Source organism: Python bivittatus, unplaced genomic scaffold (assembly GCF_059951505.1).
Source record: "Python bivittatus isolate LINGU-HERP-01145 unplaced genomic scaffold, Pbiv_v1 ctg000350_np1212, whole genome shotgun sequence".
NCBI lineage: Eukaryota > Metazoa > Chordata > Lepidosauria > Squamata > Pythonidae > Python > Python bivittatus.
This window is the reverse complement of record NW_028277074.1, coordinates 6456087-6476234: the sequence shown is the minus strand read 5'-3', so window position 1 is coordinate 6476234 and position 20148 is coordinate 6456087. Positions and strand designations below refer to the sequence as shown.

The window sequence follows — 20148 nt, the reverse complement described above, 5'->3', positions numbered from 1 at the left end:
CAACGAGGACTGTAGTCCTTCTTATTCAGTCTGCTGATATTTGGAAACTATATTATAGACATTTTATAGGCATAAATCCTGAGGAAGCACAGAAGGTGCTATATGAAGTTTCTTATGAGCAAATGCACTGAATTGAATGGTGTATTTCACAGACAAAATTTCACCCTTCCATTTTTTCTATAAGCCACAAGCCATCACCGAAATATAAAGTATTAATTTTAGGGTGTGAAAGTTATCTATTTCCTTATCTGTTAAAATGTTCTTTTGTGCTTTCATTTGATCTAATATAAAATGTTTCCATCATGGAAAGCAGTTCACTGTTAAACTTTCCACTTGAGGTATCAGCAATCATTTAACTTTTGGACTGCATTTTCTTCTTGCTTTACATTCAAAGACTTAGATCTTTTAATAATTACTCAGCTTCGGGTCCATACACAAGAGAAGAACAATTTCATATGCATTTTTTAAATGGAAAAGAATGTTGCAATTTTACCTGAAATGCATTTAAATGCAGTAACACTGGATTATATTATTTTTCAAATATGTCTAAGTTTCATATGCTTTTAGTAAACCTCCAAGGTCAGGAGTAGGGTTGGGCAGCTATTCAGATCCAAGGTAGGAAAGATCTACCATGGGTGCTCTCACTGTACTTCTCAGCAGTTCCTTAAAGCTCATGGTAGCTGTCTGAGTTAAGGCAGCATTAAAGAGGCAGTGACACATGGTCTTTCCTGTTTCACATCTTTAAGCAGAAGCAGAGAGAATTTGGGCAAAAAGTTGAAAAATTCAATAATCATATTCTCTCTTTGATCTTCTCTTCTTAAGGTTTCATTTTCTTTCCCTAGAAAGGGATAACAGGCTGAAGATGAATCCAAGCAAGATGGAGTCTCTCTTCATTCAACAAGGTTCTCTTCAGCATTATCACTCTATGGGTGGCACTGTTCTTGAGACAGCAGGTCTGGGATTTGATGGTCACCTTGGACTCACAGCTATTGTTACATGGGTAGGTGGAGGACATGGCCAGAAGGGTCTTTGTCCAGCTCTAGCTGGTGCAATATCTGTAGTCCTACATCTCTCATCACCATCTTGTTCAACTATTGCAACATACATAGGACTACATTTAAAGACCATTCAGGAAGTGCATTTGGTTCAAGATTCAACAGCCCACAGTTCCCCCATCTAGATGCCAATAGAACACATTACATCTGTGTTGTGGACCTGCCCTGGCTGCCAAAATATTTATGGGTGTGATTGTAGTTCCCTGCTACATCAAATCAGAGGACCTGGGGTCCGAAGGTGTTTTTCTGCAGACAGCCATCCTCAGAAATTAGATTAGCCGTGACACTGTTAGCTTTTTGGAAGCAAGTTAAGATGGAGCTCTTTCAGATGGCTTATTAAAGTATTTCAGCAGATGCTGTAGGAATGTTAATAACTGCTGTAATTAGATTGTTGATTTTAATTTTGGTAGTATATTATCATTATTGTACTGTGAACGTTTTATATTCATGTATATAATCATGTTTCCGTAGGTCAACAAAAGGTGTATGATTGCAGCAGTCTAGCAATCAAATAAATAAGACCTATTTTTTAATACTTTGATTAACTTTGTTACCTTTCCCTGATCCTGCTGCTCCAATTTATCTGAATCATTCTTAAAGCTATGGAAATCAGAACTGTATATCATAATTCAGAGTGAAACAGTGTGGCACATACACACAGACAAAAGAATGATAGGTGGGTGGGAGGGGGTAAGAAAAGAGCTGGAATACAATTCAGGAAGAGCCATCTTTCTAAGGTAAGAAGCTTTTTGCTCTGTATAAGTCTGGAAGAGAGACAGCTTCTAATGTTTGGAGTGAGCTGTCTGACAGCAGACCCAGTTTGCAGCTTGAAAGCCTGCCCCTCCTTCTAAAGAAGACAAATGCATACAAGTTTAATAGTTTTTGGAGTTTCTCTTCACATTAATATTATTTAAAATCAGTGACTGCTGACTTAGTATTATAGCAAAGGGATATCAGTTCAACTGGTCAACCTAGTTGCTGACTAAAATCCATGCTAGCTAATTTAGAGTGACCAGAGCCTTCACAGAGTAATTTGTAGTGAGCAGAAATTAAATTGCTTTCTCCATCAGTGATCCAAAACCTCAAGTATACAAACACTTTACCTGGCTTCTTCACCAACACTGTTGTCAGCCCAGACAGATCTTCTGCCCTTTTGTACCAGGTATTCGTGGGATTCAGCAGCCATTCCTCCACTCGACAATCATAGGTCCCACTGTCCTGCAGTGTCACATTCTGGATGGTGAGCAGATACAGGCCTGGCAAGGGACTTTCCAGGTGCAGTCTGCTCTTCAGACCATTTAGGGTTGCTAGCTCTCCATATAAAAGAGTGGCCTGCCTGGTGAGCTTTACAACTGCCTCTTTCTCTGGATGGCCAGATTTCCACACATACCATTCCACAGACAACTGGGAAGCCTGACTACTCCGGTTAGTGACAAGACACTCTAATGTTATCCATTCATTTTCTAAAATGGTCAGGTTCTTTTGGCTCTTGTTCACTTCCAACAGATTATCTAGGAAATATACAAGAAAATAATTATTAACTGAAAAAGAATTGCCCAAAACATTAGCTATACTTCTACAGTTTCAACTCTGCTGTGATATTCTTTATACAGGTAGTCCTTGACTTACGACCACAATTGGGACCAGAATTTCCATCGCTAAGCAATGAGGTTAAGTGAATCGCGTCCTATTTTACAACCCTTTTTGCTAAGGTCATTAAGCAAATCAACATGGTCGTTTATCTGACTTCCCCCACTGACTTTGCTTGTTGGAAGACCTCTGGGAAGATTGCAAATGGTGATCATGTGACCCTGGGACACTACAATTGTTGTAAATACATGTTGGTTGCCAATGGCACAAATTTTGATCACGTGACCGTGGGGATGCTGCAACAGTTGTAACTGCGAGGACCAGTCACAAGTCACTTTTTCCAGAGCCATCGTAACTTCAAATGGCCATTAAACAAATGGTCATAAGTTTACCTGCATATTATCTGTAGTTATTTATTTTGATTTAGGCACCACTTGACTCTAAACTGACTCTGGGAAGTTGGATTCAATTTTTTTTAAACAATAATTCAGTGCATGCTTATAAGGATACTTTGTATTGTGCACATTGTCTCACATGGTTCTAGCATAAGAAAAGCATGCATATACACACACACACACACACACGCAGAAGGAAAGTACTACAGGCAATATGGGTTCCTATGCAGTGAGCACATGGGAATGCTGCAGATACAACATCCACTAATAAAACCGAGGGACTGCAAATGTACACTGCTGTGAAAGAATGGAACTCAAATCTTCAGGATTTGAGCTCCATTCCTTCCCACTGCTGAGGAGTCCCCCCCGCCCCCAGTGGTGGGACAGGAACGGAGCTCAAATCTTCAGGATTTGAGCTTTGTACCTGCCCACAGCTGAGAGGCTTTGGGGTGTGAAGAAACAGAGCTCAAATCCTAAAGATTTGGACGCTGCTCCTCCAGCTACAGGAAGGAAGTGGGGAGGGCAAATACTTTGGCGGGCTTTAGGAACATTTGAGAGTGAAAGAGGTGCCTGCTGGGAGGATTTCAGCTCTACATGGAGCTGAAACTATCTGGCAGACAGCCCTTTCACTCCCAAAGAACTGCCTGCTGGGAGGATTTTAGCTTTGCGCTGAGTTGAAATCCTTCAGCTGGCAGCTCTTTCGCTCCATCTGCTTAACGAAATGGGAGATCACTTAACGACCGCAACCAGGAGTGCCCAGATTGTGGTTGTTGAGTGAAGCAGACATGTGGGCATCTAACTTAATAACCACTTCATTCAATGACTGAAATTCCGGTCCCAATTGTGGTTGTTAGGCAAACTGTATGCTTTGAGACTGAATGGGGTGACGGTCTCATATTAAGCCCATGATACAGTATGATATCTCAGTGTTAGCAATTTGGTTAAAATTTCTCCTTTTATACCTTGTTATATATGGGACATTGCTTTTCATTCTCTTGTACTGAGCCCTTTAATAACAAGAAAAGTTGGCTTCAAAGTGAAATCAGGGAGAAACAAATAAATTAATGGATTGCCATTCCACAAATTGAGAGGCAGAGGGGGGTGAAGTTTATTACAAGACAAAACCCTGGCAGGGTTGATAATTTCCATCAACTATGCATTGCTCCAGAAAGTTGCTTGGCATTTAACTTTTAATGCTGTTAAAGACAACAAATTCCAGCCCAGTAGGAAGGAAGAATATCCCATTAGTTTGCTGCAAGTTGCCATGAGTCTGTATTGGAGTTGGTGGCATATAGATTTAAACAAAGAAAATTTGACCAGGAAAGGAAAGGGGGAACCTAGTGTTGCTTAAATGCAAAGATTTCAGAGTCCCCATTCCCATCTGTTTATGCAGAGCCTGCACAGCCTTTGAGAAATATTACCTGGTAATTTGACAGTGACTTCAGTCCGGCCAGAAACCTCCTCCGCCAATTTATACCAAGCGTGGTTAGGGTTGAGCAGCCACTCTTCCACATGGCAGTAGTAGCTACCACTGTCACTGACCTGGGCCCTCTGCACTGTCAGACTGAAGAGACCTCCGGAGAGTGACCTCTCAAATTGCAATCTTCCTTTTAGCCCTTCTTCCTCTGCATAAGTGCCATACTCAAATACAGAGCTGTGAGTAGTCTTCAGGATGAGCTTCCCATCTGTGTCTGAGGGTCTGTGAACGTACCACAGGACTGCAAAATGAGAGTCTGGGCTGGTTTGAGACTTGACAGAGCAATTCAGAGGGATAGGCTTATTTGCCACAAGGACTATACTCCGCTTTGATTTGTTGACCTGTAGCCTTGTTACTTGGAGGTGGGGTAATGGATGAGAAAAGAGAGAGAAATGGATGAATCAATTAATTATAGTGGAAAGCTTAATATTAATTATTAAACTTAAGATAGAAACTGTTATTATACAACAAAATAATTTAGTGCACTTGGCAGCTGTTTATCAATGCTATACTCAACCATGGATGTACAATTTAAGCAACCTTATAATTCTTAACATTAACCTTTTAGAATCCATAGTTAATATTAATATAAACTTTTTTCCTTATCTTTAAAGGTTTAAATTACTTAAATCATCAGAGTGTTAATAATCTCTAGCTAATACTATATAAATAACACTATACCCAAATAATACAATGTATTACTTGCATCTTCTAATACAATAAAACATTTTTTTTAAAAAAATGGATCAATTAAAAAAAAAAGCAAAAGAGAAAAGTTTATTTAGATGCATGCACATGGCTTTGTCTCAGCAAACCATCCTATAGCCATAGAGAAAGACCAGGCAGGATTGTCTCCCTGAACTTTATGCCTTTCCAAAAGTTTTAGGACAATATATATGGAGGATATCAAATATATGGTAAGATCAAGAAGATACCATTTTGTATTCCATTTTCCATGCCATTTTAAGAAAAAGGTTAATTCCTTATGTTGCTCAGACTCTTTAACTCAGTTTAACTTTTACCCCACTAAAGTGTAAACAAATAGAATTTGGAGCTAGCACTTCAGGATAATCAATCATGTAAATAAGTTTTCTTAAGCACATTTTATAGTAAGGTAAGACTATGAGTATATAATGAAGAATATTAGAGACTCCAATATAATTCTTATTCTCAAGCCATTATCTAGAATTCAGCAGTCACTTTTATAAACTATTCCCCACTGTTACTTTGGTTATTTAAAACATCCCAAGAATATCTACAGTTGTAACACAGCAGGCAATACATTTTAGCTACTCTCTCACTTGTGACTGTTGGTAAAATATTCTCTACGGATAACATAAAAATAAAAAGTCCTCTGGAAAACTAATCCAGGGACTTCCCTAATGTCTTCACTAAAGGTAAAATGTTGGTATGATGTAGTATGCACACCCACGCACGCATTCTAGACTGACATAAGTGTATTTCTGTTGATTTTTAAAACATCCAAGTGTACCTACCTTCTTGCTTATCTGCTACACAGATAACCCCACTGAGAAGGAAAAGAATGCACAAAGAATTTGAGAGTCGGGGGCGGGGGGTAGGCAGTTCTCATGATACAGTAATAGGAGTTTGTCTTCCAAATATAGGTTTATGCATCCTGGCAACACATTAGGAAGTTCCCCTGGAGCCTATATTGCCACTGGCTTTAATCAGTATGCTAATAAAGACTAGATAGCTGTGCTATGCAATGATGTGACATATAGAGGAGTGAAGCCCTCATCACTTCTCTCTAGGGAATTTACTTCTACAGGGAGGCTTAGCCTCATACTGCTTAGCAGATACTTTCTAGCTTACTAAGTTTAGGAGAATAACCTCAGCTACAGTACCAAGTTCAAAAAGGAAAAAGGTCATTCTTCCTGTCCCTGCCAGTGCTCCAAGTCCTCAGGATGAAAAAGCAACCAATTCACAAAAAGTCTACTTCTCCCATTACTGCTCCCACTCCCCTAGCTAACAGTTTATTTTTAATTGGTACTGGATTACTTCCTGGCACTGTTGCTAAGGGAGCATCAGTTGCTATAACCTCAGTTGCTATAGTAACTGTATATGTTAAGTGGGGAGCTGTAAGGCTGCTATTAAAGCAATACACATACAAGCATTATGTCTCTTCACACATGTGTAGACCTAACATATCAGTTCCTATATCTATGGGAATATGTTGCAACTGCATCTAGCAATACAGGAGTTTTCCAAATCCTCCATTCCCTCCTTTACTTTTTCCCTCTAAATTCATAGGAAGATAGAAAATGAGAGGCTCTTTGATATGAGCCCATATACTGAAAAAAAGAACAGGACACATAGTTCTCCAGTTGGCATCAAGTTGTGATAGCTTTGCACCACCATGTGGCTCATTGCTGCAAAATTAAATGTGTTTTCTTTTGAATGACAATTGTCATTATGTTGTCCAGAAAACTATGGAAATAATATTGAAGGTAATAATTTAAAGCAGGGCTGGTTCCAGGAGATGGTGAAATTTCACACAACTCACCTTCTCAACTTCAAATGGTTCATTGGGAATACTTTGTCAGCTGATTACTAAAGTTCTACAACAGGCTCTGATTTCGGGGCTGTTCAGTTGTGGGTCTGCTTTCCATTTCCAATCACTATAATGCTGCTCAGTGGCTCTGCCTCTCTTTTTTCTACACACTTTTTAATGCTAACATACACCATACCATATAAAAGGCATAGGACCTATCCTTAGTACAGGACACCAGCTGCACTCTTTTAATATCTCTCTGAGCCTTAAAAGGAAGTAAGCAAACTTTTTACCCCAAAATATTACATTTTTGCCTTTGAGTATTGCCTTTCTGCACTGAAATACACACGCACATACCGCCAAAATATCAGCCTAATTTTCATGGCAATGTAAGGTATAAAAATGGGATGCTAAGTCTCTGCAAGGCTTAGGATACCCTTTCATATTTTAAAATCTCTCAATTGTGCAACATAGAAACATGTCCATTGCAGGGGGTGCAACAAGGTCCTGGCAAGCAGATGTGACATGCAAGCTATGGGTTATATACTCTTCCCTTAAAAAATGTTCATTCTTCCATGATCTGAGAGAATGCAACTGCACTTATCTTGGTACTAACACATCACAGCATTATGGATGACCTTCCTGGAAGAGATGGTATATTCTGCCAGGCAGGTACAATTTACCATTTCTGCTTGCCTGGAAAAAATGAAGGCAACTATGTCAAGTTATGAAATGATAGGAACCAAAGGTAAATTGGCAATTCTATCTTTAGCCACATCTGGGCTTAGAAACAGATTATATTCAATGGAAAGTACTACAGTGGTCTAAAGTTTATAAAAAATATATATTGAAATTGTATTATAGGTGCTCAAAGAGAGGGAGAACTAGTTGCATATTCCTTTAAATAGATACACAATGCATTTGAATCCATATAAACAGATATAGCTGCTTCCCAATTTTCAGTGGCTCAGTTATAGTCTTGCAAGAAAATTAGTTAGTTGCAATCTGTCTACCAGCAGATCAATAGAGGAGGTAGATATGTAAATGTTGGCTCTGCTTATAATGTCAGTGATTTTAAGAAACCAAGTGCTCTATGCAGCAGTAGCTCAATAAGCAATGGAAAAAGACAAATACCTCAAGGAAATAAACATGACTATTTAATTCAATTATTTCATGACTATTGGGTCACTTGGAAAAAGCAAAGAATTAAAATAAAAAAGGGAACCAGTCTGTGTCAGAGAAGACATTTGTTGGCATCTGAGTCACCAGATCAAGATACAGTATGATTCTATCATCTGTGGTCTTTATTTATTTTTAACTTAAACATTATTATTTGAAACTGAACAGTTTTCAATTCATGGCTAGGAAAATCTTAAAAGATATCTATCACTATTTCTGTTGTTACTGAGGTAGGGAATTTCTTTCTTTGTCCAAAAAAAATGAACAAAACTTTTGTGAACTAAGATTTGAACTTCAGTAGCCCAAGTTCCAAGCAAAACTCACACTCAATGCCTTTTATTACTGAAGGCACATAAACCTCAACTGATTTAGGATGGCTTGTCAATTCTCTCCTTAATTTTCTGTTCTCCTGGGAACACATCCTTAAAGTAGAAAATAGGAACATTACATTTGAATGTATACTAACATTTGAAAGGGGTAATCTTGTTTGGCTTGAGATACTTCCACGTGAATAGTACAACCTTGATAGTAAGGTTGCAGAACCTTTATTGGACATTTCATAATTTCTGCCACTGAGGGAGACAGGTGAGAGGACCTGAAACATTTCATGCTGCACAGGCAGCACTGATTAGACAGCTGTCTATGGACAGCCAAATCCTAAAATAAACATGCAGATGTAAGATGTGCCCTCAGTTTTCTCCCCTATAATAGTAACTGACTCTTTTAAAATGCCTGAATATGCAGGATAGAAGTCCTATACCTGACACAGGTCATTAAATATTTGTCTTTCCCAGGTTATTTTTTAATGCATGTTCTCTCATGAGATAAAAAGAAGAAAACCATCCATGACATACTTTCTACTGACGGCAGGTGCAAGGTGTAAGCTACTGTCCCCTAATTAATCATGATAATTAACCTAGCTAAAGACACCACTGGCAAAATGTTCCATATAGTAATGAAAGAAGAATTGTTTAAGGACTCAGAGAGAGGTGGGGGAAAAAACAAGGAAAATGCTGATGTATAGACACAGCAGTACTAAGACCTGGTATAGAATGCCATGGGAAACCACCATCTATGTAATAAGGAGAGTCAAAATCTGCTTTGTCCTACTTTGAAGGTACTCTTCCCTGGAGGCTAGCAATCTTCAAAGACAGATTTCTCTTGCGGAGAACTTATGAAATATTACAAAGTTTCCCAGTGCTTGCCCTAGTTTTACAGTCTCTGACAGAATTTGGTCTTTTTGATGTAGGAGAATGAAGGACAACAGGGTATGGAACAACAAAAATTTGATAGGAGCTGTTACGAATGAAGAATTTTCATGTATGTGTTCATGACACATATCTATAGTTATAGAAATGAATTTCCGAAATAGTCAAATTACCTTCCTCTCTAATCTCACAGGTGTGGCTGAAAACATGCCATCATGTTTACATCAGTTCTTCTGAGGAAGTATTACAAAATGAACTTCGAATCTGGACAATTCATTAAGAAACAAGTTTCTCTCAAGCACAATGAAGAAAGTTTGTAGTGAAAATGCTTCCTCATATATATACTTGTATGTATGGGGTGGGGGGGTGCCTTCAAGTCAGTGTTGACCCCTGGCAACTCTCTGGACAAGTCCCTGCAGTTTTCTTGGCAAGATTTTTTTGGAAGTGGTTTGCTATTGCCTCCTTCCTAGGGCTGAGGGAGTGTAACCGGCCCAAGGTCACCCAGCTGGCTTCATGGCTAAGGTGGGACTAGAATTCACACTCTCCCAGTTTCTAACCTGGTGCCTTAACCACTATACCAAACTGGCTCTCGATGTATGTATATGTTAAGATTACTATTACTGTTATTCATGTTTGTAATGATCCTGGATTATTACTTGTTATATTCATCCATGTTTTAAAACAATGTTTTGACTGTGTATCTCCATTGTGTTTTGATACTTCTTATAATCATATTAAGTAAAGACTTTGTGAAGTTCCTTACAAACATGCATAACTTTCACAGTTTCCAACTTTAGGGAAATATATTAGGTCTCACAAGAGTTACTGCCAACAAAGGAGGAAATCTGTAAGCCAGTATCCAGATCAAAGTGGATAGTTAGAACTTCCCTGACTAAGGCTTCATCCTCAGAAACCAGACACAGCTTTAAAAAGTTATGCGAAGTATCTTGACAGTGTTGGAGATTTCCATTACCATACTATGTAATTAGGCATCCTCACAATGAAATTCATTTTCTTACAGCAGTTACCTGTTTATAACTGACATTAAGAAGACTGTCTGAAAGGAAATTGACAGATGACCCTAACCCTATCAGTGGAAAATAACAAGAAAGGAGAAACAGTTCACAATGAGGTCAATTTACTCTCTTGAAGAAACAACAATAATCAAACAAAAATAATAGAATTAGAATGAAGTACAAAGACACAATTGATATGAACATATCCCTAAGATATGCAATAGCCTGGCTACTGCATGCACTATTCTCTTTCGCAGCAGAACAAAATTCCAGCTCAAACTGCATTAACCATGCTGGAAATTGCATTAGATAGCATGGGCGGCTGGATGATACAATGAGAATATGAGCAAGAGAAACAGTGCTAGGCTGTGAAACTATTATTAGTGCAGTTATTAACTTGTCATTTCACTCTAGTGTTCTGGTAACAATGAATTATTGCCTGAAAGCAGGCCAACATGATTGAATTACTAGAGAGGAAAGGGATGAAGAGCTTCTAGATAAATATGATAGCATTAACTCTATAAGTTATCTCAAAAACTATGCCCTGCATTTTAAATGTTCATTTCAGAAATTAGCTCATTTTCTAATGAAATTGGTAGTCTATTTCTTCCCTGTTCTAGGTTTAAAAAATGCTAGAGCCATATGCCAGGATTTTTCAAAGAACAATCCCAAAATTACAACCTTGCGCACTGAGGAGAAGAGTTCAACACTGTTGTGTTTTAAAATAAAGCTGCAAAACCCTTCCCATTTTATCAAGCTTTAAGTAGAGATTTTTAGAGAAGAGAATATATATAGCTCAGGGTTGAACTGTGGATTTCTTGGTGCTCTCTGAACTTGGTTGTTTGCTTGCAGATGTTTTATTACCTGACTAGGTAACATCATCAGTGTAAAAAGGATAACTTTATAACGCTATATTATAAATTTTATTATGTTTTCCAAAAAAGTTAAAATACAGAAAAATCAAGAAAAAGGGAAAAAAAGAAAAAAAAGGGGGAAGGAGGGGGCATAAGAAAGGAAGAATAGCTTCCAACTTTCCTTGGTACAGGTATAGATACAGATTGTATTCACCTCTTACTCTAACATCTAAAAATTCACATAATAAAAAATGGTTTTCAATCTAATATGCAAGAAAATTCCTAAAATCAATCTATTTGGGTAATACATATAATTTGTACAAGATATTTCTATCAGTATAACATCAATCAACAAATCCCAAAATCGAAGTTGGATTTTTCTATTAAGCAAAAAGTCTAAGAGTGGTTTCCAATTAGAGACAAAGTTAGACAGTGCCCTGTCTTTGAAGAAAGCAGTGAGTCTCACCATCTAACTTTATAACACTATAAAAGGGATAACACTATCATACATCAAAAACATCTCAGAAACAACCAACAGAATATTACAGCCACATGGCATCACTGTAACACACAAACCAACTAAAGCCCTCCAAAACATTTTAAGTAAACCAAAAGACCCAGTAGCAAAGAAGAAAAAAACAGGAGTCATCTACAACATACAATATAAGGACTGTGACAGCCACTATATAGGACAGACAAGCAGAGTGCATTCATAAACACCAGCTATACAGGAAGACTAGCAGAGTGCATCCATAAACACCAGCTACCAGTCAGAAGACACAAGGAAAACTTAATCTCACAACACATGGAAAGACTCAACCATAGTTTCAACTGGGAAACAGTGAGCTTCCTAGATCAAACCAAATACAAAAACACTAGGGAATTCCTGGAAGCTTGGCATTCAGACAAATCAGCCATCAACAGACACATAGAGATAAATCACATTTACACACCATTCAAAAGAGACAATAAAAAAGCTAAGAAGGAAACAAAACAACCAGAACATCTCTTCTCCAGCAGCCAACACCCAGATAAGCAGGGATTAACACCAGACAAACAATCAAGCAGAAAACAATATCCTAATCAAGGAACTACCAAGGAGAAAGCACACCGGCATGGAGAAAGGTGGGCCTAGTGCCCCCTGCGAGGAAGGCAATTTCTTCAAAAGATTTTGCTCTTACTGGAAGGTGAAGAGCCTTTTTGTTGGAGGAATGTTTTGATCTATTCTCTATGACCTTTTGTGACATACCTGAAGACAATGACTTGATTATGATTCTCCTCCAACAGTATAATCACACACACCCCAACACTGGCAGGGCAAGCTACCATGTAGAAACAGGGAGCAAATCTCACACCCACTAGCACTGATGTTACCTAGTTGGGTAATGAAACATCTGCAAGCAAACCACCAAGCTCAGAGAGCATCAAGGATTCCAGAGATTTTTATTTCCATTTCTACTCTCGTACATGCAGTATGATATATGTGAATGAATGGATATACTTGTGTGTACAAGCATAACCAAACTGATAAAAAATAGCAAAAATATTTTATTTTTAATAGAAATTGCATCCTTTTTATGGTAAGAAATACCATTGTCAGATGGTAGAGAACCCCCCTGATGTTTAGGTACCACCTGTTCTATTCTATTCTATTCTATTCTATTCTATTCTATTCTATTCTATTCTATTCTATTCTATTCATGTTATCAAGAATGTGAAAAATGTTTCTGACCATTCATATATGAGCCAATGCAGTTTATATAAAAATAATCATGTCACTTAAAGCAGACATGAGAATATATTCTACAATTTATCAGATGAATCAGCTGTCCATATTTATATATAACACCAATATGTTTTAAAACAACTATCTGTCACAACTCAATTGTTTATAATCATTTAGCATTTGTGGTCCACTCCTCTAAACATCCATATAGTTGCTTATGAGTACATTATACCATAGGTCATTGGAGCTTCTATAGTTCTGTGAAAAACTATGTGATGCCTTATAGAGTGAGGCCCAAAGTGAGGCCGGCTTCAGCCCTGTTGATTTTTTGGAAGTCCCTCAAAACCCAGCTATTCCATCAGACCTAGGGGCCCCAAGGGACTGGCAAGATACTGAGATGGCTCTACTGTTGTTGACACGTGCTGCCCTCTCTTAGCCTTTAATTGCAATTTTTAATTTTTTTCTGAGTAATAATTTTTTATATGTTGATTTTTCATAATTTTATTGTATGCTGCCAGAGTCACTTTTTCATGAGATGGGTGGCCATATAAATTTGAAGAATACATAAATAAAATGTGACCCTTTTCAGATTTTCAGAATTTTTGCATATTTTTGGCACTGAATGTTATCAATGGCTCAAACTGAACCTACTGATACAGTATATAAAAAGAGATTGCCTACTTAATTTATCTCATAAACAAAAGAAATCAACCCTTATATTCAGTTATACACTTTAGCTGGAGTAACTGCAAACCAAACACTTCGTATAACTGGTGATCACTGTCTCACATACCCTACTTAGGAATTTTGACCCATTTTTTCATTGCAAACTAACTCATTAACAGTTGAGGATTCTTTATCATGAACTACTCATTTCAAGTCCCCTTTCATGGACTTTGAGGTTGCCATTCCAAAACGGTGGACTTGTTCTTCTTTACCCATTCTCTTGTACACTTGCTTGTAAATTTGAGATCAATGTCTTGTAACATGATTTGCTTGCACTTCACTTGACAGACTGATAGCCTAATATTCTCCTGTAGAATTGTCTGACACAAAGCAGGATTCATGTTTCCTTCAATGATAGCAAGTTGTCCAAGTTCTGAGACAGCAAAGCATTCCCAAACCATGTTTCTGCCATCTTCCTGCTTGACACCAGTATGAGATTTATATTGAGGAATGCACTGTTTTGCTTTAGTCAGACATCAAAAAAACCCATGTAGCCTTAATACTTGTACTTTTGACTCATCTGTCCATAGAACATTCCTCCAGAAGTTCATAGAACATTCTGTCTACAGAACATATCTCTAAGGACTGAAGCCAAGAAAGCAGAACAGAAAGGGAGAAGCAGGATGTCTGGAATGGGGACACATTTTGGAGGACAGTGCTACAGAGATGCCAATAAGTGATACTTAGAACCTTAGATGATTCTACACCAACACAAAGTGTATGGGAAATAAACAGAAGGGAGAGATTCTCACTCAAGAAGATAAATATGACAGATAAACTTGGTGGGATTATACTCATGACTGGCACACAGCACTGTAGGATTACAATTTGTTGAAAAGGAACAGTCCCAGCAGAAAGGATGAGGGTGTCTCAGTGTAAGTAAAGAAAAAACATATATTTGCACAATAATTCCAAAATTAGAGCATGGAAATGTTTTGAAAGTATTTGTGTAAAAAAAAAGAAAAAAAGGAGACAGAAACAAATGTGATATCATCATGGGAGTTTATTATATACCACTTGGGCAGACAGAAGATACAGATGAGGTCTTTCTGCATCAGTTGACCAGTCTTTCAAAGAGTCATGCAGTAGTGTTAACGGGGGATTTCAATTATACTGACATCTGCTAGGAATCTAACTATGCTAGAGTGAAAAGTCCAACAAATTCTTGTCCTCTTTCTTCCTGACTTCATTTGTCAGAAGGTGAAAGAAAAAAACATTGGGATTATAACCTGGCTAATACCCTAGATGAAAGAGTGTAGATTAAAAATGGTCCAGAAAGACTTGAGCTGTGTAGTAAAATGTGTAGGATGGAATTTAATACAGAAAAATGTCAAGTAAAATATCAAGTTAGGAAAAATATAAGACACAAGTGTAGAGGGAGATGTGGCTTGGCAACTGTACAGTATATGTGAAAGCATTCTGGGATTCTGTGTAAAGCATGAGCCAGCAAGTGATCCAGGCTGCTAAAAGGGCAAATGCTACCTTGGAGTAGCATACAGTCCAGATCACAGGAAGTAATTGTGCTATTCACCCTGCTGCTCAGACCCATTTGGAGTAGAGTACTGTATCCAGTTCTGGGCACCGCAGTTTTACAAGGAGAGAGACAAATTGGGGTCCAAAGGATGGCTACCAAGATAGTGAAAGTTCTTGAAACCAAGCCCTATGAGTTATCTGTTTAATAGAAGCTACTGAACTAGAAGACAATTACCTTTCACACTTGTACATCAATGTAAATGGCATATCCCACTTATTCCTCTATATGCCCCTTATATATAAGTATGATCCACATGAAGCTCCGGTAACATTCAGTAACAATGATGATGACGACTATATTTTTATCTTGCCTTTTTCATATATATATATATATAATAACTTAAGGTGGCAAACATACCTAATATTCCTGCCTCCTGTGTGCCCCACAACAACCTTGTGAAGTGGGTTGGGCTGAGAGAGGGTGACCGGTCAAAAGTCACCCAGCCGGCTTTCATATTTCTTGGCCAGCACCCTAAGGTTTCTCGGCCAGCACCTTAACCACTACGCCAAACTGGCTCTATATTTAACAATTCAGAACATCCAAAAGAGGGCAAAAACTTTTTCACAAACCATATATTAAGTGCAACTAGCAATAAGCCTGAAATACACAAGTAGTACCCCAGCATAGTGTGATGTTGAGAGAATTGTGGGATTGTTTGATTATGTCTATTGTTTTAACCTTTTTAGTATAAACTGGGAATGTAAGCCACTTACAGTCAGTTATGATTCAAGTGGTCTATAGGCCAGAATGAGTGAATGAGTAAATAAATGAATAAATATGTATGCATCTATTATCAGAAAACATATATGTCTTATCAATCACTGAGTGAGTCAGAATATGTAAACCATTAAAAATAGAAGTTACATCAAGCAATACATTCAAAAGGGCACAATCAAGTTTGAGCTATTTCATCAATGGCTAAAAAAAACATTTAAAAGAAAATATGCTGGCAGGTACCTGTTAAATAAGTAATTTAAAGTGATCATTTAAAGAAATCTACTTATTTACTCTGCATATCATTTACTGAGAAACAGAGTTTGTAAAAAAAGTGTTTGAAAATAAAATACTAAGTTCATGTAAACCCAAACTTTTAAGAATCATTTGCAAGCAAGTTTAGTCAATCAGTACAATGACATTCATTTAACTGCCTAAGTGCAGAAAATCCAAGAAAACTCCAAGGATGTACATATGAATTAATTTTATTTCAATAAATTAGAACTTTAAGGATACAGTTTGGAATCATACTCCATTTGATAATGTCTACAAGTCTTAAGTACCGTGGACTGTTATTTAGAAGTCCACAGTTAGTAAGCAATAAATATCAGTGGCAAGCAATATTTATAGTATGTGAAAAGCCCCAGATTCAATCTGTGACAGTTCCAGGTAGAGTTGGGAAAAAACAGTAAACTTGGGAGGACTGCATTTGGGTAGGGAATAATGAACTAGCCTAATAATAAGACTCTGTAAAAGGCATCTTCCTATGTTTCTATAAGGCTCTATTAAAACAAATTTATTATTTCAGCTTAGAATTCCAACCCTTAAAATCTTATATATTTGCAATATGTTCTTAGAACGTCTTGCCAGCCAGTGCTGGAAAGAGGATATTGGTCTCCATGGATTCTTGTTTAAATTCATTTTGATATTAAAACACTTTGACCGCTCACAGCTTCCAACTGTTTTAAGTAAATGCTAAACAGGAAAAACAGGAGGAATGGAGGACAACTAAGCCTGAGGATATGTGATAGAATACGGATCAAATAAATCATGTATCAAAAGAAAAAATGTTTTTTCATTCATTAATGTATTAGTGAAGGATGTACCCCTCTCCCCAAATCCTCATATTCTTCAAGAAGTTAAAGATGCTGTTGCATTAGCAGCTAAGCTGAATAATAAAACGTTAAGCTTGAGTTACTGGGTAGAAATCTGTAATACATATATGGAGTCCTTGGGGTTCTCTGAGCTTGGTTGTTTTCTTGTAAACATTTCGTTACCCAGCTAGGTAACATCTTCAGTGTTAGAATGGAGTGGACTTTGCTCTCTGTTGATAAATTATATACATTGTCTTGCCATGCCTGTATCAGTGTTTCCCCCCTTCCTCTGGTAGTTCCTTGATTAGGATATTGTTTACTGCTTGATTGTATGTCTGGTGATAATCTTGATGTTAATTTCTGCTTATCTGGGTGATGATTGCTGGTGAGGAGGTGTTCTGGTCTTTTGTTTCCTTTTTATTGTCTCTTTTGAATAGTGTGTAGATGTTGTTTATCTCTATGTGCCTGTTGATAGCTACCTTGTCTGAATACCAAGCTTCCAGGAATTCCCTCGCATTTTTGGATTAGCTTGGTCTAAGATGCTGACAGTTTCCCAGTTGAAACTATGGTTATGTCTGTCCATGTGTTGTGACATTAAGGAGTTTTCATCGTGTCTTCTGACTGCTAGTTGGTGTTCATGGATGCGCTCTGCTAGCCTTCTGCCTGTCTGTCCTACATAATGGTTGTTAGAGTCCTTATACTGTATATTGTAGATTAATCCTGTTTTTTCTTCTTGAGCTACTGTGTCTTTTGGTTTACTTAAAATGTTTTGGAGGGCTTTAGTTGGTTTGTGTGCTACAGAGATATACTTATATACCTATATGATAATCACCCAATTCCCTTTCAGAGTTAGCAACATTGTGCAGAGTGCAAAAAGAAGAAAAAAATAAAAAGCCAAAGAAATTAAACACATAAGAAAATGAAAATCAAACATAGCTAAAACTAGAGTACACTAATGCCATTCACTTTTTTCTTTCTCTCTCTATATTCTTCTATCCTTGCAAACCATTCTTCCTTCCACTCTATTTGCTACTTCATATATCATACGTTTAAATGTCTCACCTCATTTTCAGGCTCTCATAAACTCCACCCAACCGTGACTTTTTCAGACTTCCTTTCTGTCAACTTTTCCTATATTTGTTTTGCAGTGTAATCCTCATTCATTCTTTCTACATGACTAAATAATCTCAATATATGTTTTTAATACCTAGTCATGACTTTTTATTCAATCCACATTCATTCAGTACCCATTCATTCTTGGGCATATCTTTTCTTCTTTTACCACACACATTTCTTAAAGATTCCATTCCTACTGCTCTCAACTGTATATTTTTCCTGACATACCCTATTCTCACTTCTGTGTGACAAAGTGGTCAGAAGCATGCTTGTATACACAGACATTTTTGTGTCTTTCAACAAACCTTCATTCTTTGCAACAGATCATAGAGCACCTTCTACCAGTATTTGCATGTTTCAGTTATTACCATCCATTACCCATCTTTAGTAAACATTCTATCAATCTGCACAAATTAATTTACTTGCTCTAGTTTATACATTTATATACAACTTGCAATCACTCATTTCTCCTTCCAAATACAGCTACTTTGGTTTTGATTCGTTAGTTCAATTACTTTGGTCTATGATACTCCTCATTGCATCATGCAATCTATCTAACATTCACTGAAAATCATTTGGGTACACAGACAACAATACAGCATCATCTGCATACAAAAATGCATGTATATTTATTTTCCCAACTAACACACCTCTAAGAAGTCACCAGAGGCATTCCATATATATGTACATTAAACATTCCAGGGGACATCACATATCTTTTTCTAACTCTTTGCTGAAACAAGTTTTCTTTCCAATCTTAATTATAATATAGCAGTTTATCTACACTGAGATGTTAGAAAATAAGATTTAAGTTCTTGACCTCACACTTTCTTGTCACAAAAACAAAATGTTTTACTTGCTCTACAATTCTGTTCCTAAATATTCCTGGAGAATAGACTTGCTGTTTGAGTTATCCTTCCCACAGAACTGGCACAACCAAGTAAAACTCTCCTGAGAGGATTTTGCTATGTATACATGCACTGACCTGGAGAAAATGAGTAATCTATGTTTTACAACTGCAGACAGAATGATACATCTCAGAAGGGTTTACACATCATTCCAGATATAGCCCATTATCCAGAAGAACAAATCTATTCTGTGTAAGGTAGATGACCTGCTTCTTCCTTCCTCAAGAAGAAATGCATGGTAAATTAAAATTCTTATTTCTCCACAATATACTGAAGGACAGTTCATAACAGTATTAATAACATGTCTGGAATAGACGGGAATATAATACAGCCCTTACTAAATGACAACTTTCTGAAGCATCTGCCTTCCAAAGGCTATGTTCACCATTGTCAAAGGTACTGTCTTGGAAGGCAGAGCAGGTCTGAAAGCAATCTCACCCAGCAGGTTGTCTTTGCCTTCCAAGCTCTTTGAGAAAGAAAACCTGAAGAATAAGCACTATTCTCCTGGATGCCCTGCAAAAATACATTTCCATAATTGGAACTATATCTCTCCTTCAGTAGATTAAAAGTATATTTAACCAAAGTATTTCATAAATCTCTATTAGGCATGGGCATCTACAGGGTGACAACAAAATGAACACAGTGACATAAGCTTTGCCACTTTTACATGCATTGTGATGTTGCCCACACATACATAAGGAGCAGAGCTGGCATCGCAACACTTACTTTGTCATCCTAATGAAACTGGCAGAATGTGCAGTCATCTCTTCTGTTAAGGTTGTGATTATCTAAAGAACACAGGTTGATCTAAAACAGGTAAATATGAAACCTGACTAGTACTAAAGGATTTAACCTAGGGAGCCTTTACATTCCTCTAAATTCTATAATTAAGTGATGCTTAACATTTCATGGCCACTGAAATTTGCCATAATCACTGATCTTAAAATGGCTATTCCTGAACAACAACAACAAAAAAATTATCCTCTTAATACAAGACAATTGACCTTCAATCCATCAAAACGTTCAACTCTATTTTCTGTAACC

The 20148-nt window shown here is 37.3% G+C and overlaps 1 protein-coding gene across 3 annotated transcripts in view; it reads right to left on the bottom strand.

Moving 5' to 3' along the window:
* IGSF3 (immunoglobulin superfamily member 3) overlaps positions 1–20148 on the bottom strand; it is a 112917-nt gene that overhangs the window by 6947 nt on the left and 85822 nt on the right. For all 3 annotated transcript variants that reach the window (XM_088144544.1, XM_088144546.1, XM_088144545.1), the window contains 2 exons: positions 4462–4872; positions 2159–2566 (listed from right to left, as the gene is read on the bottom strand). In XM_088144544.1, coding sequence (XP_088000670.1) covers positions 2159–2566; positions 4462–4872 — 819 coding nt within the window. The remainder of the gene's footprint in view (positions 1–2158; positions 2567–4461; positions 4873–20148) is intronic.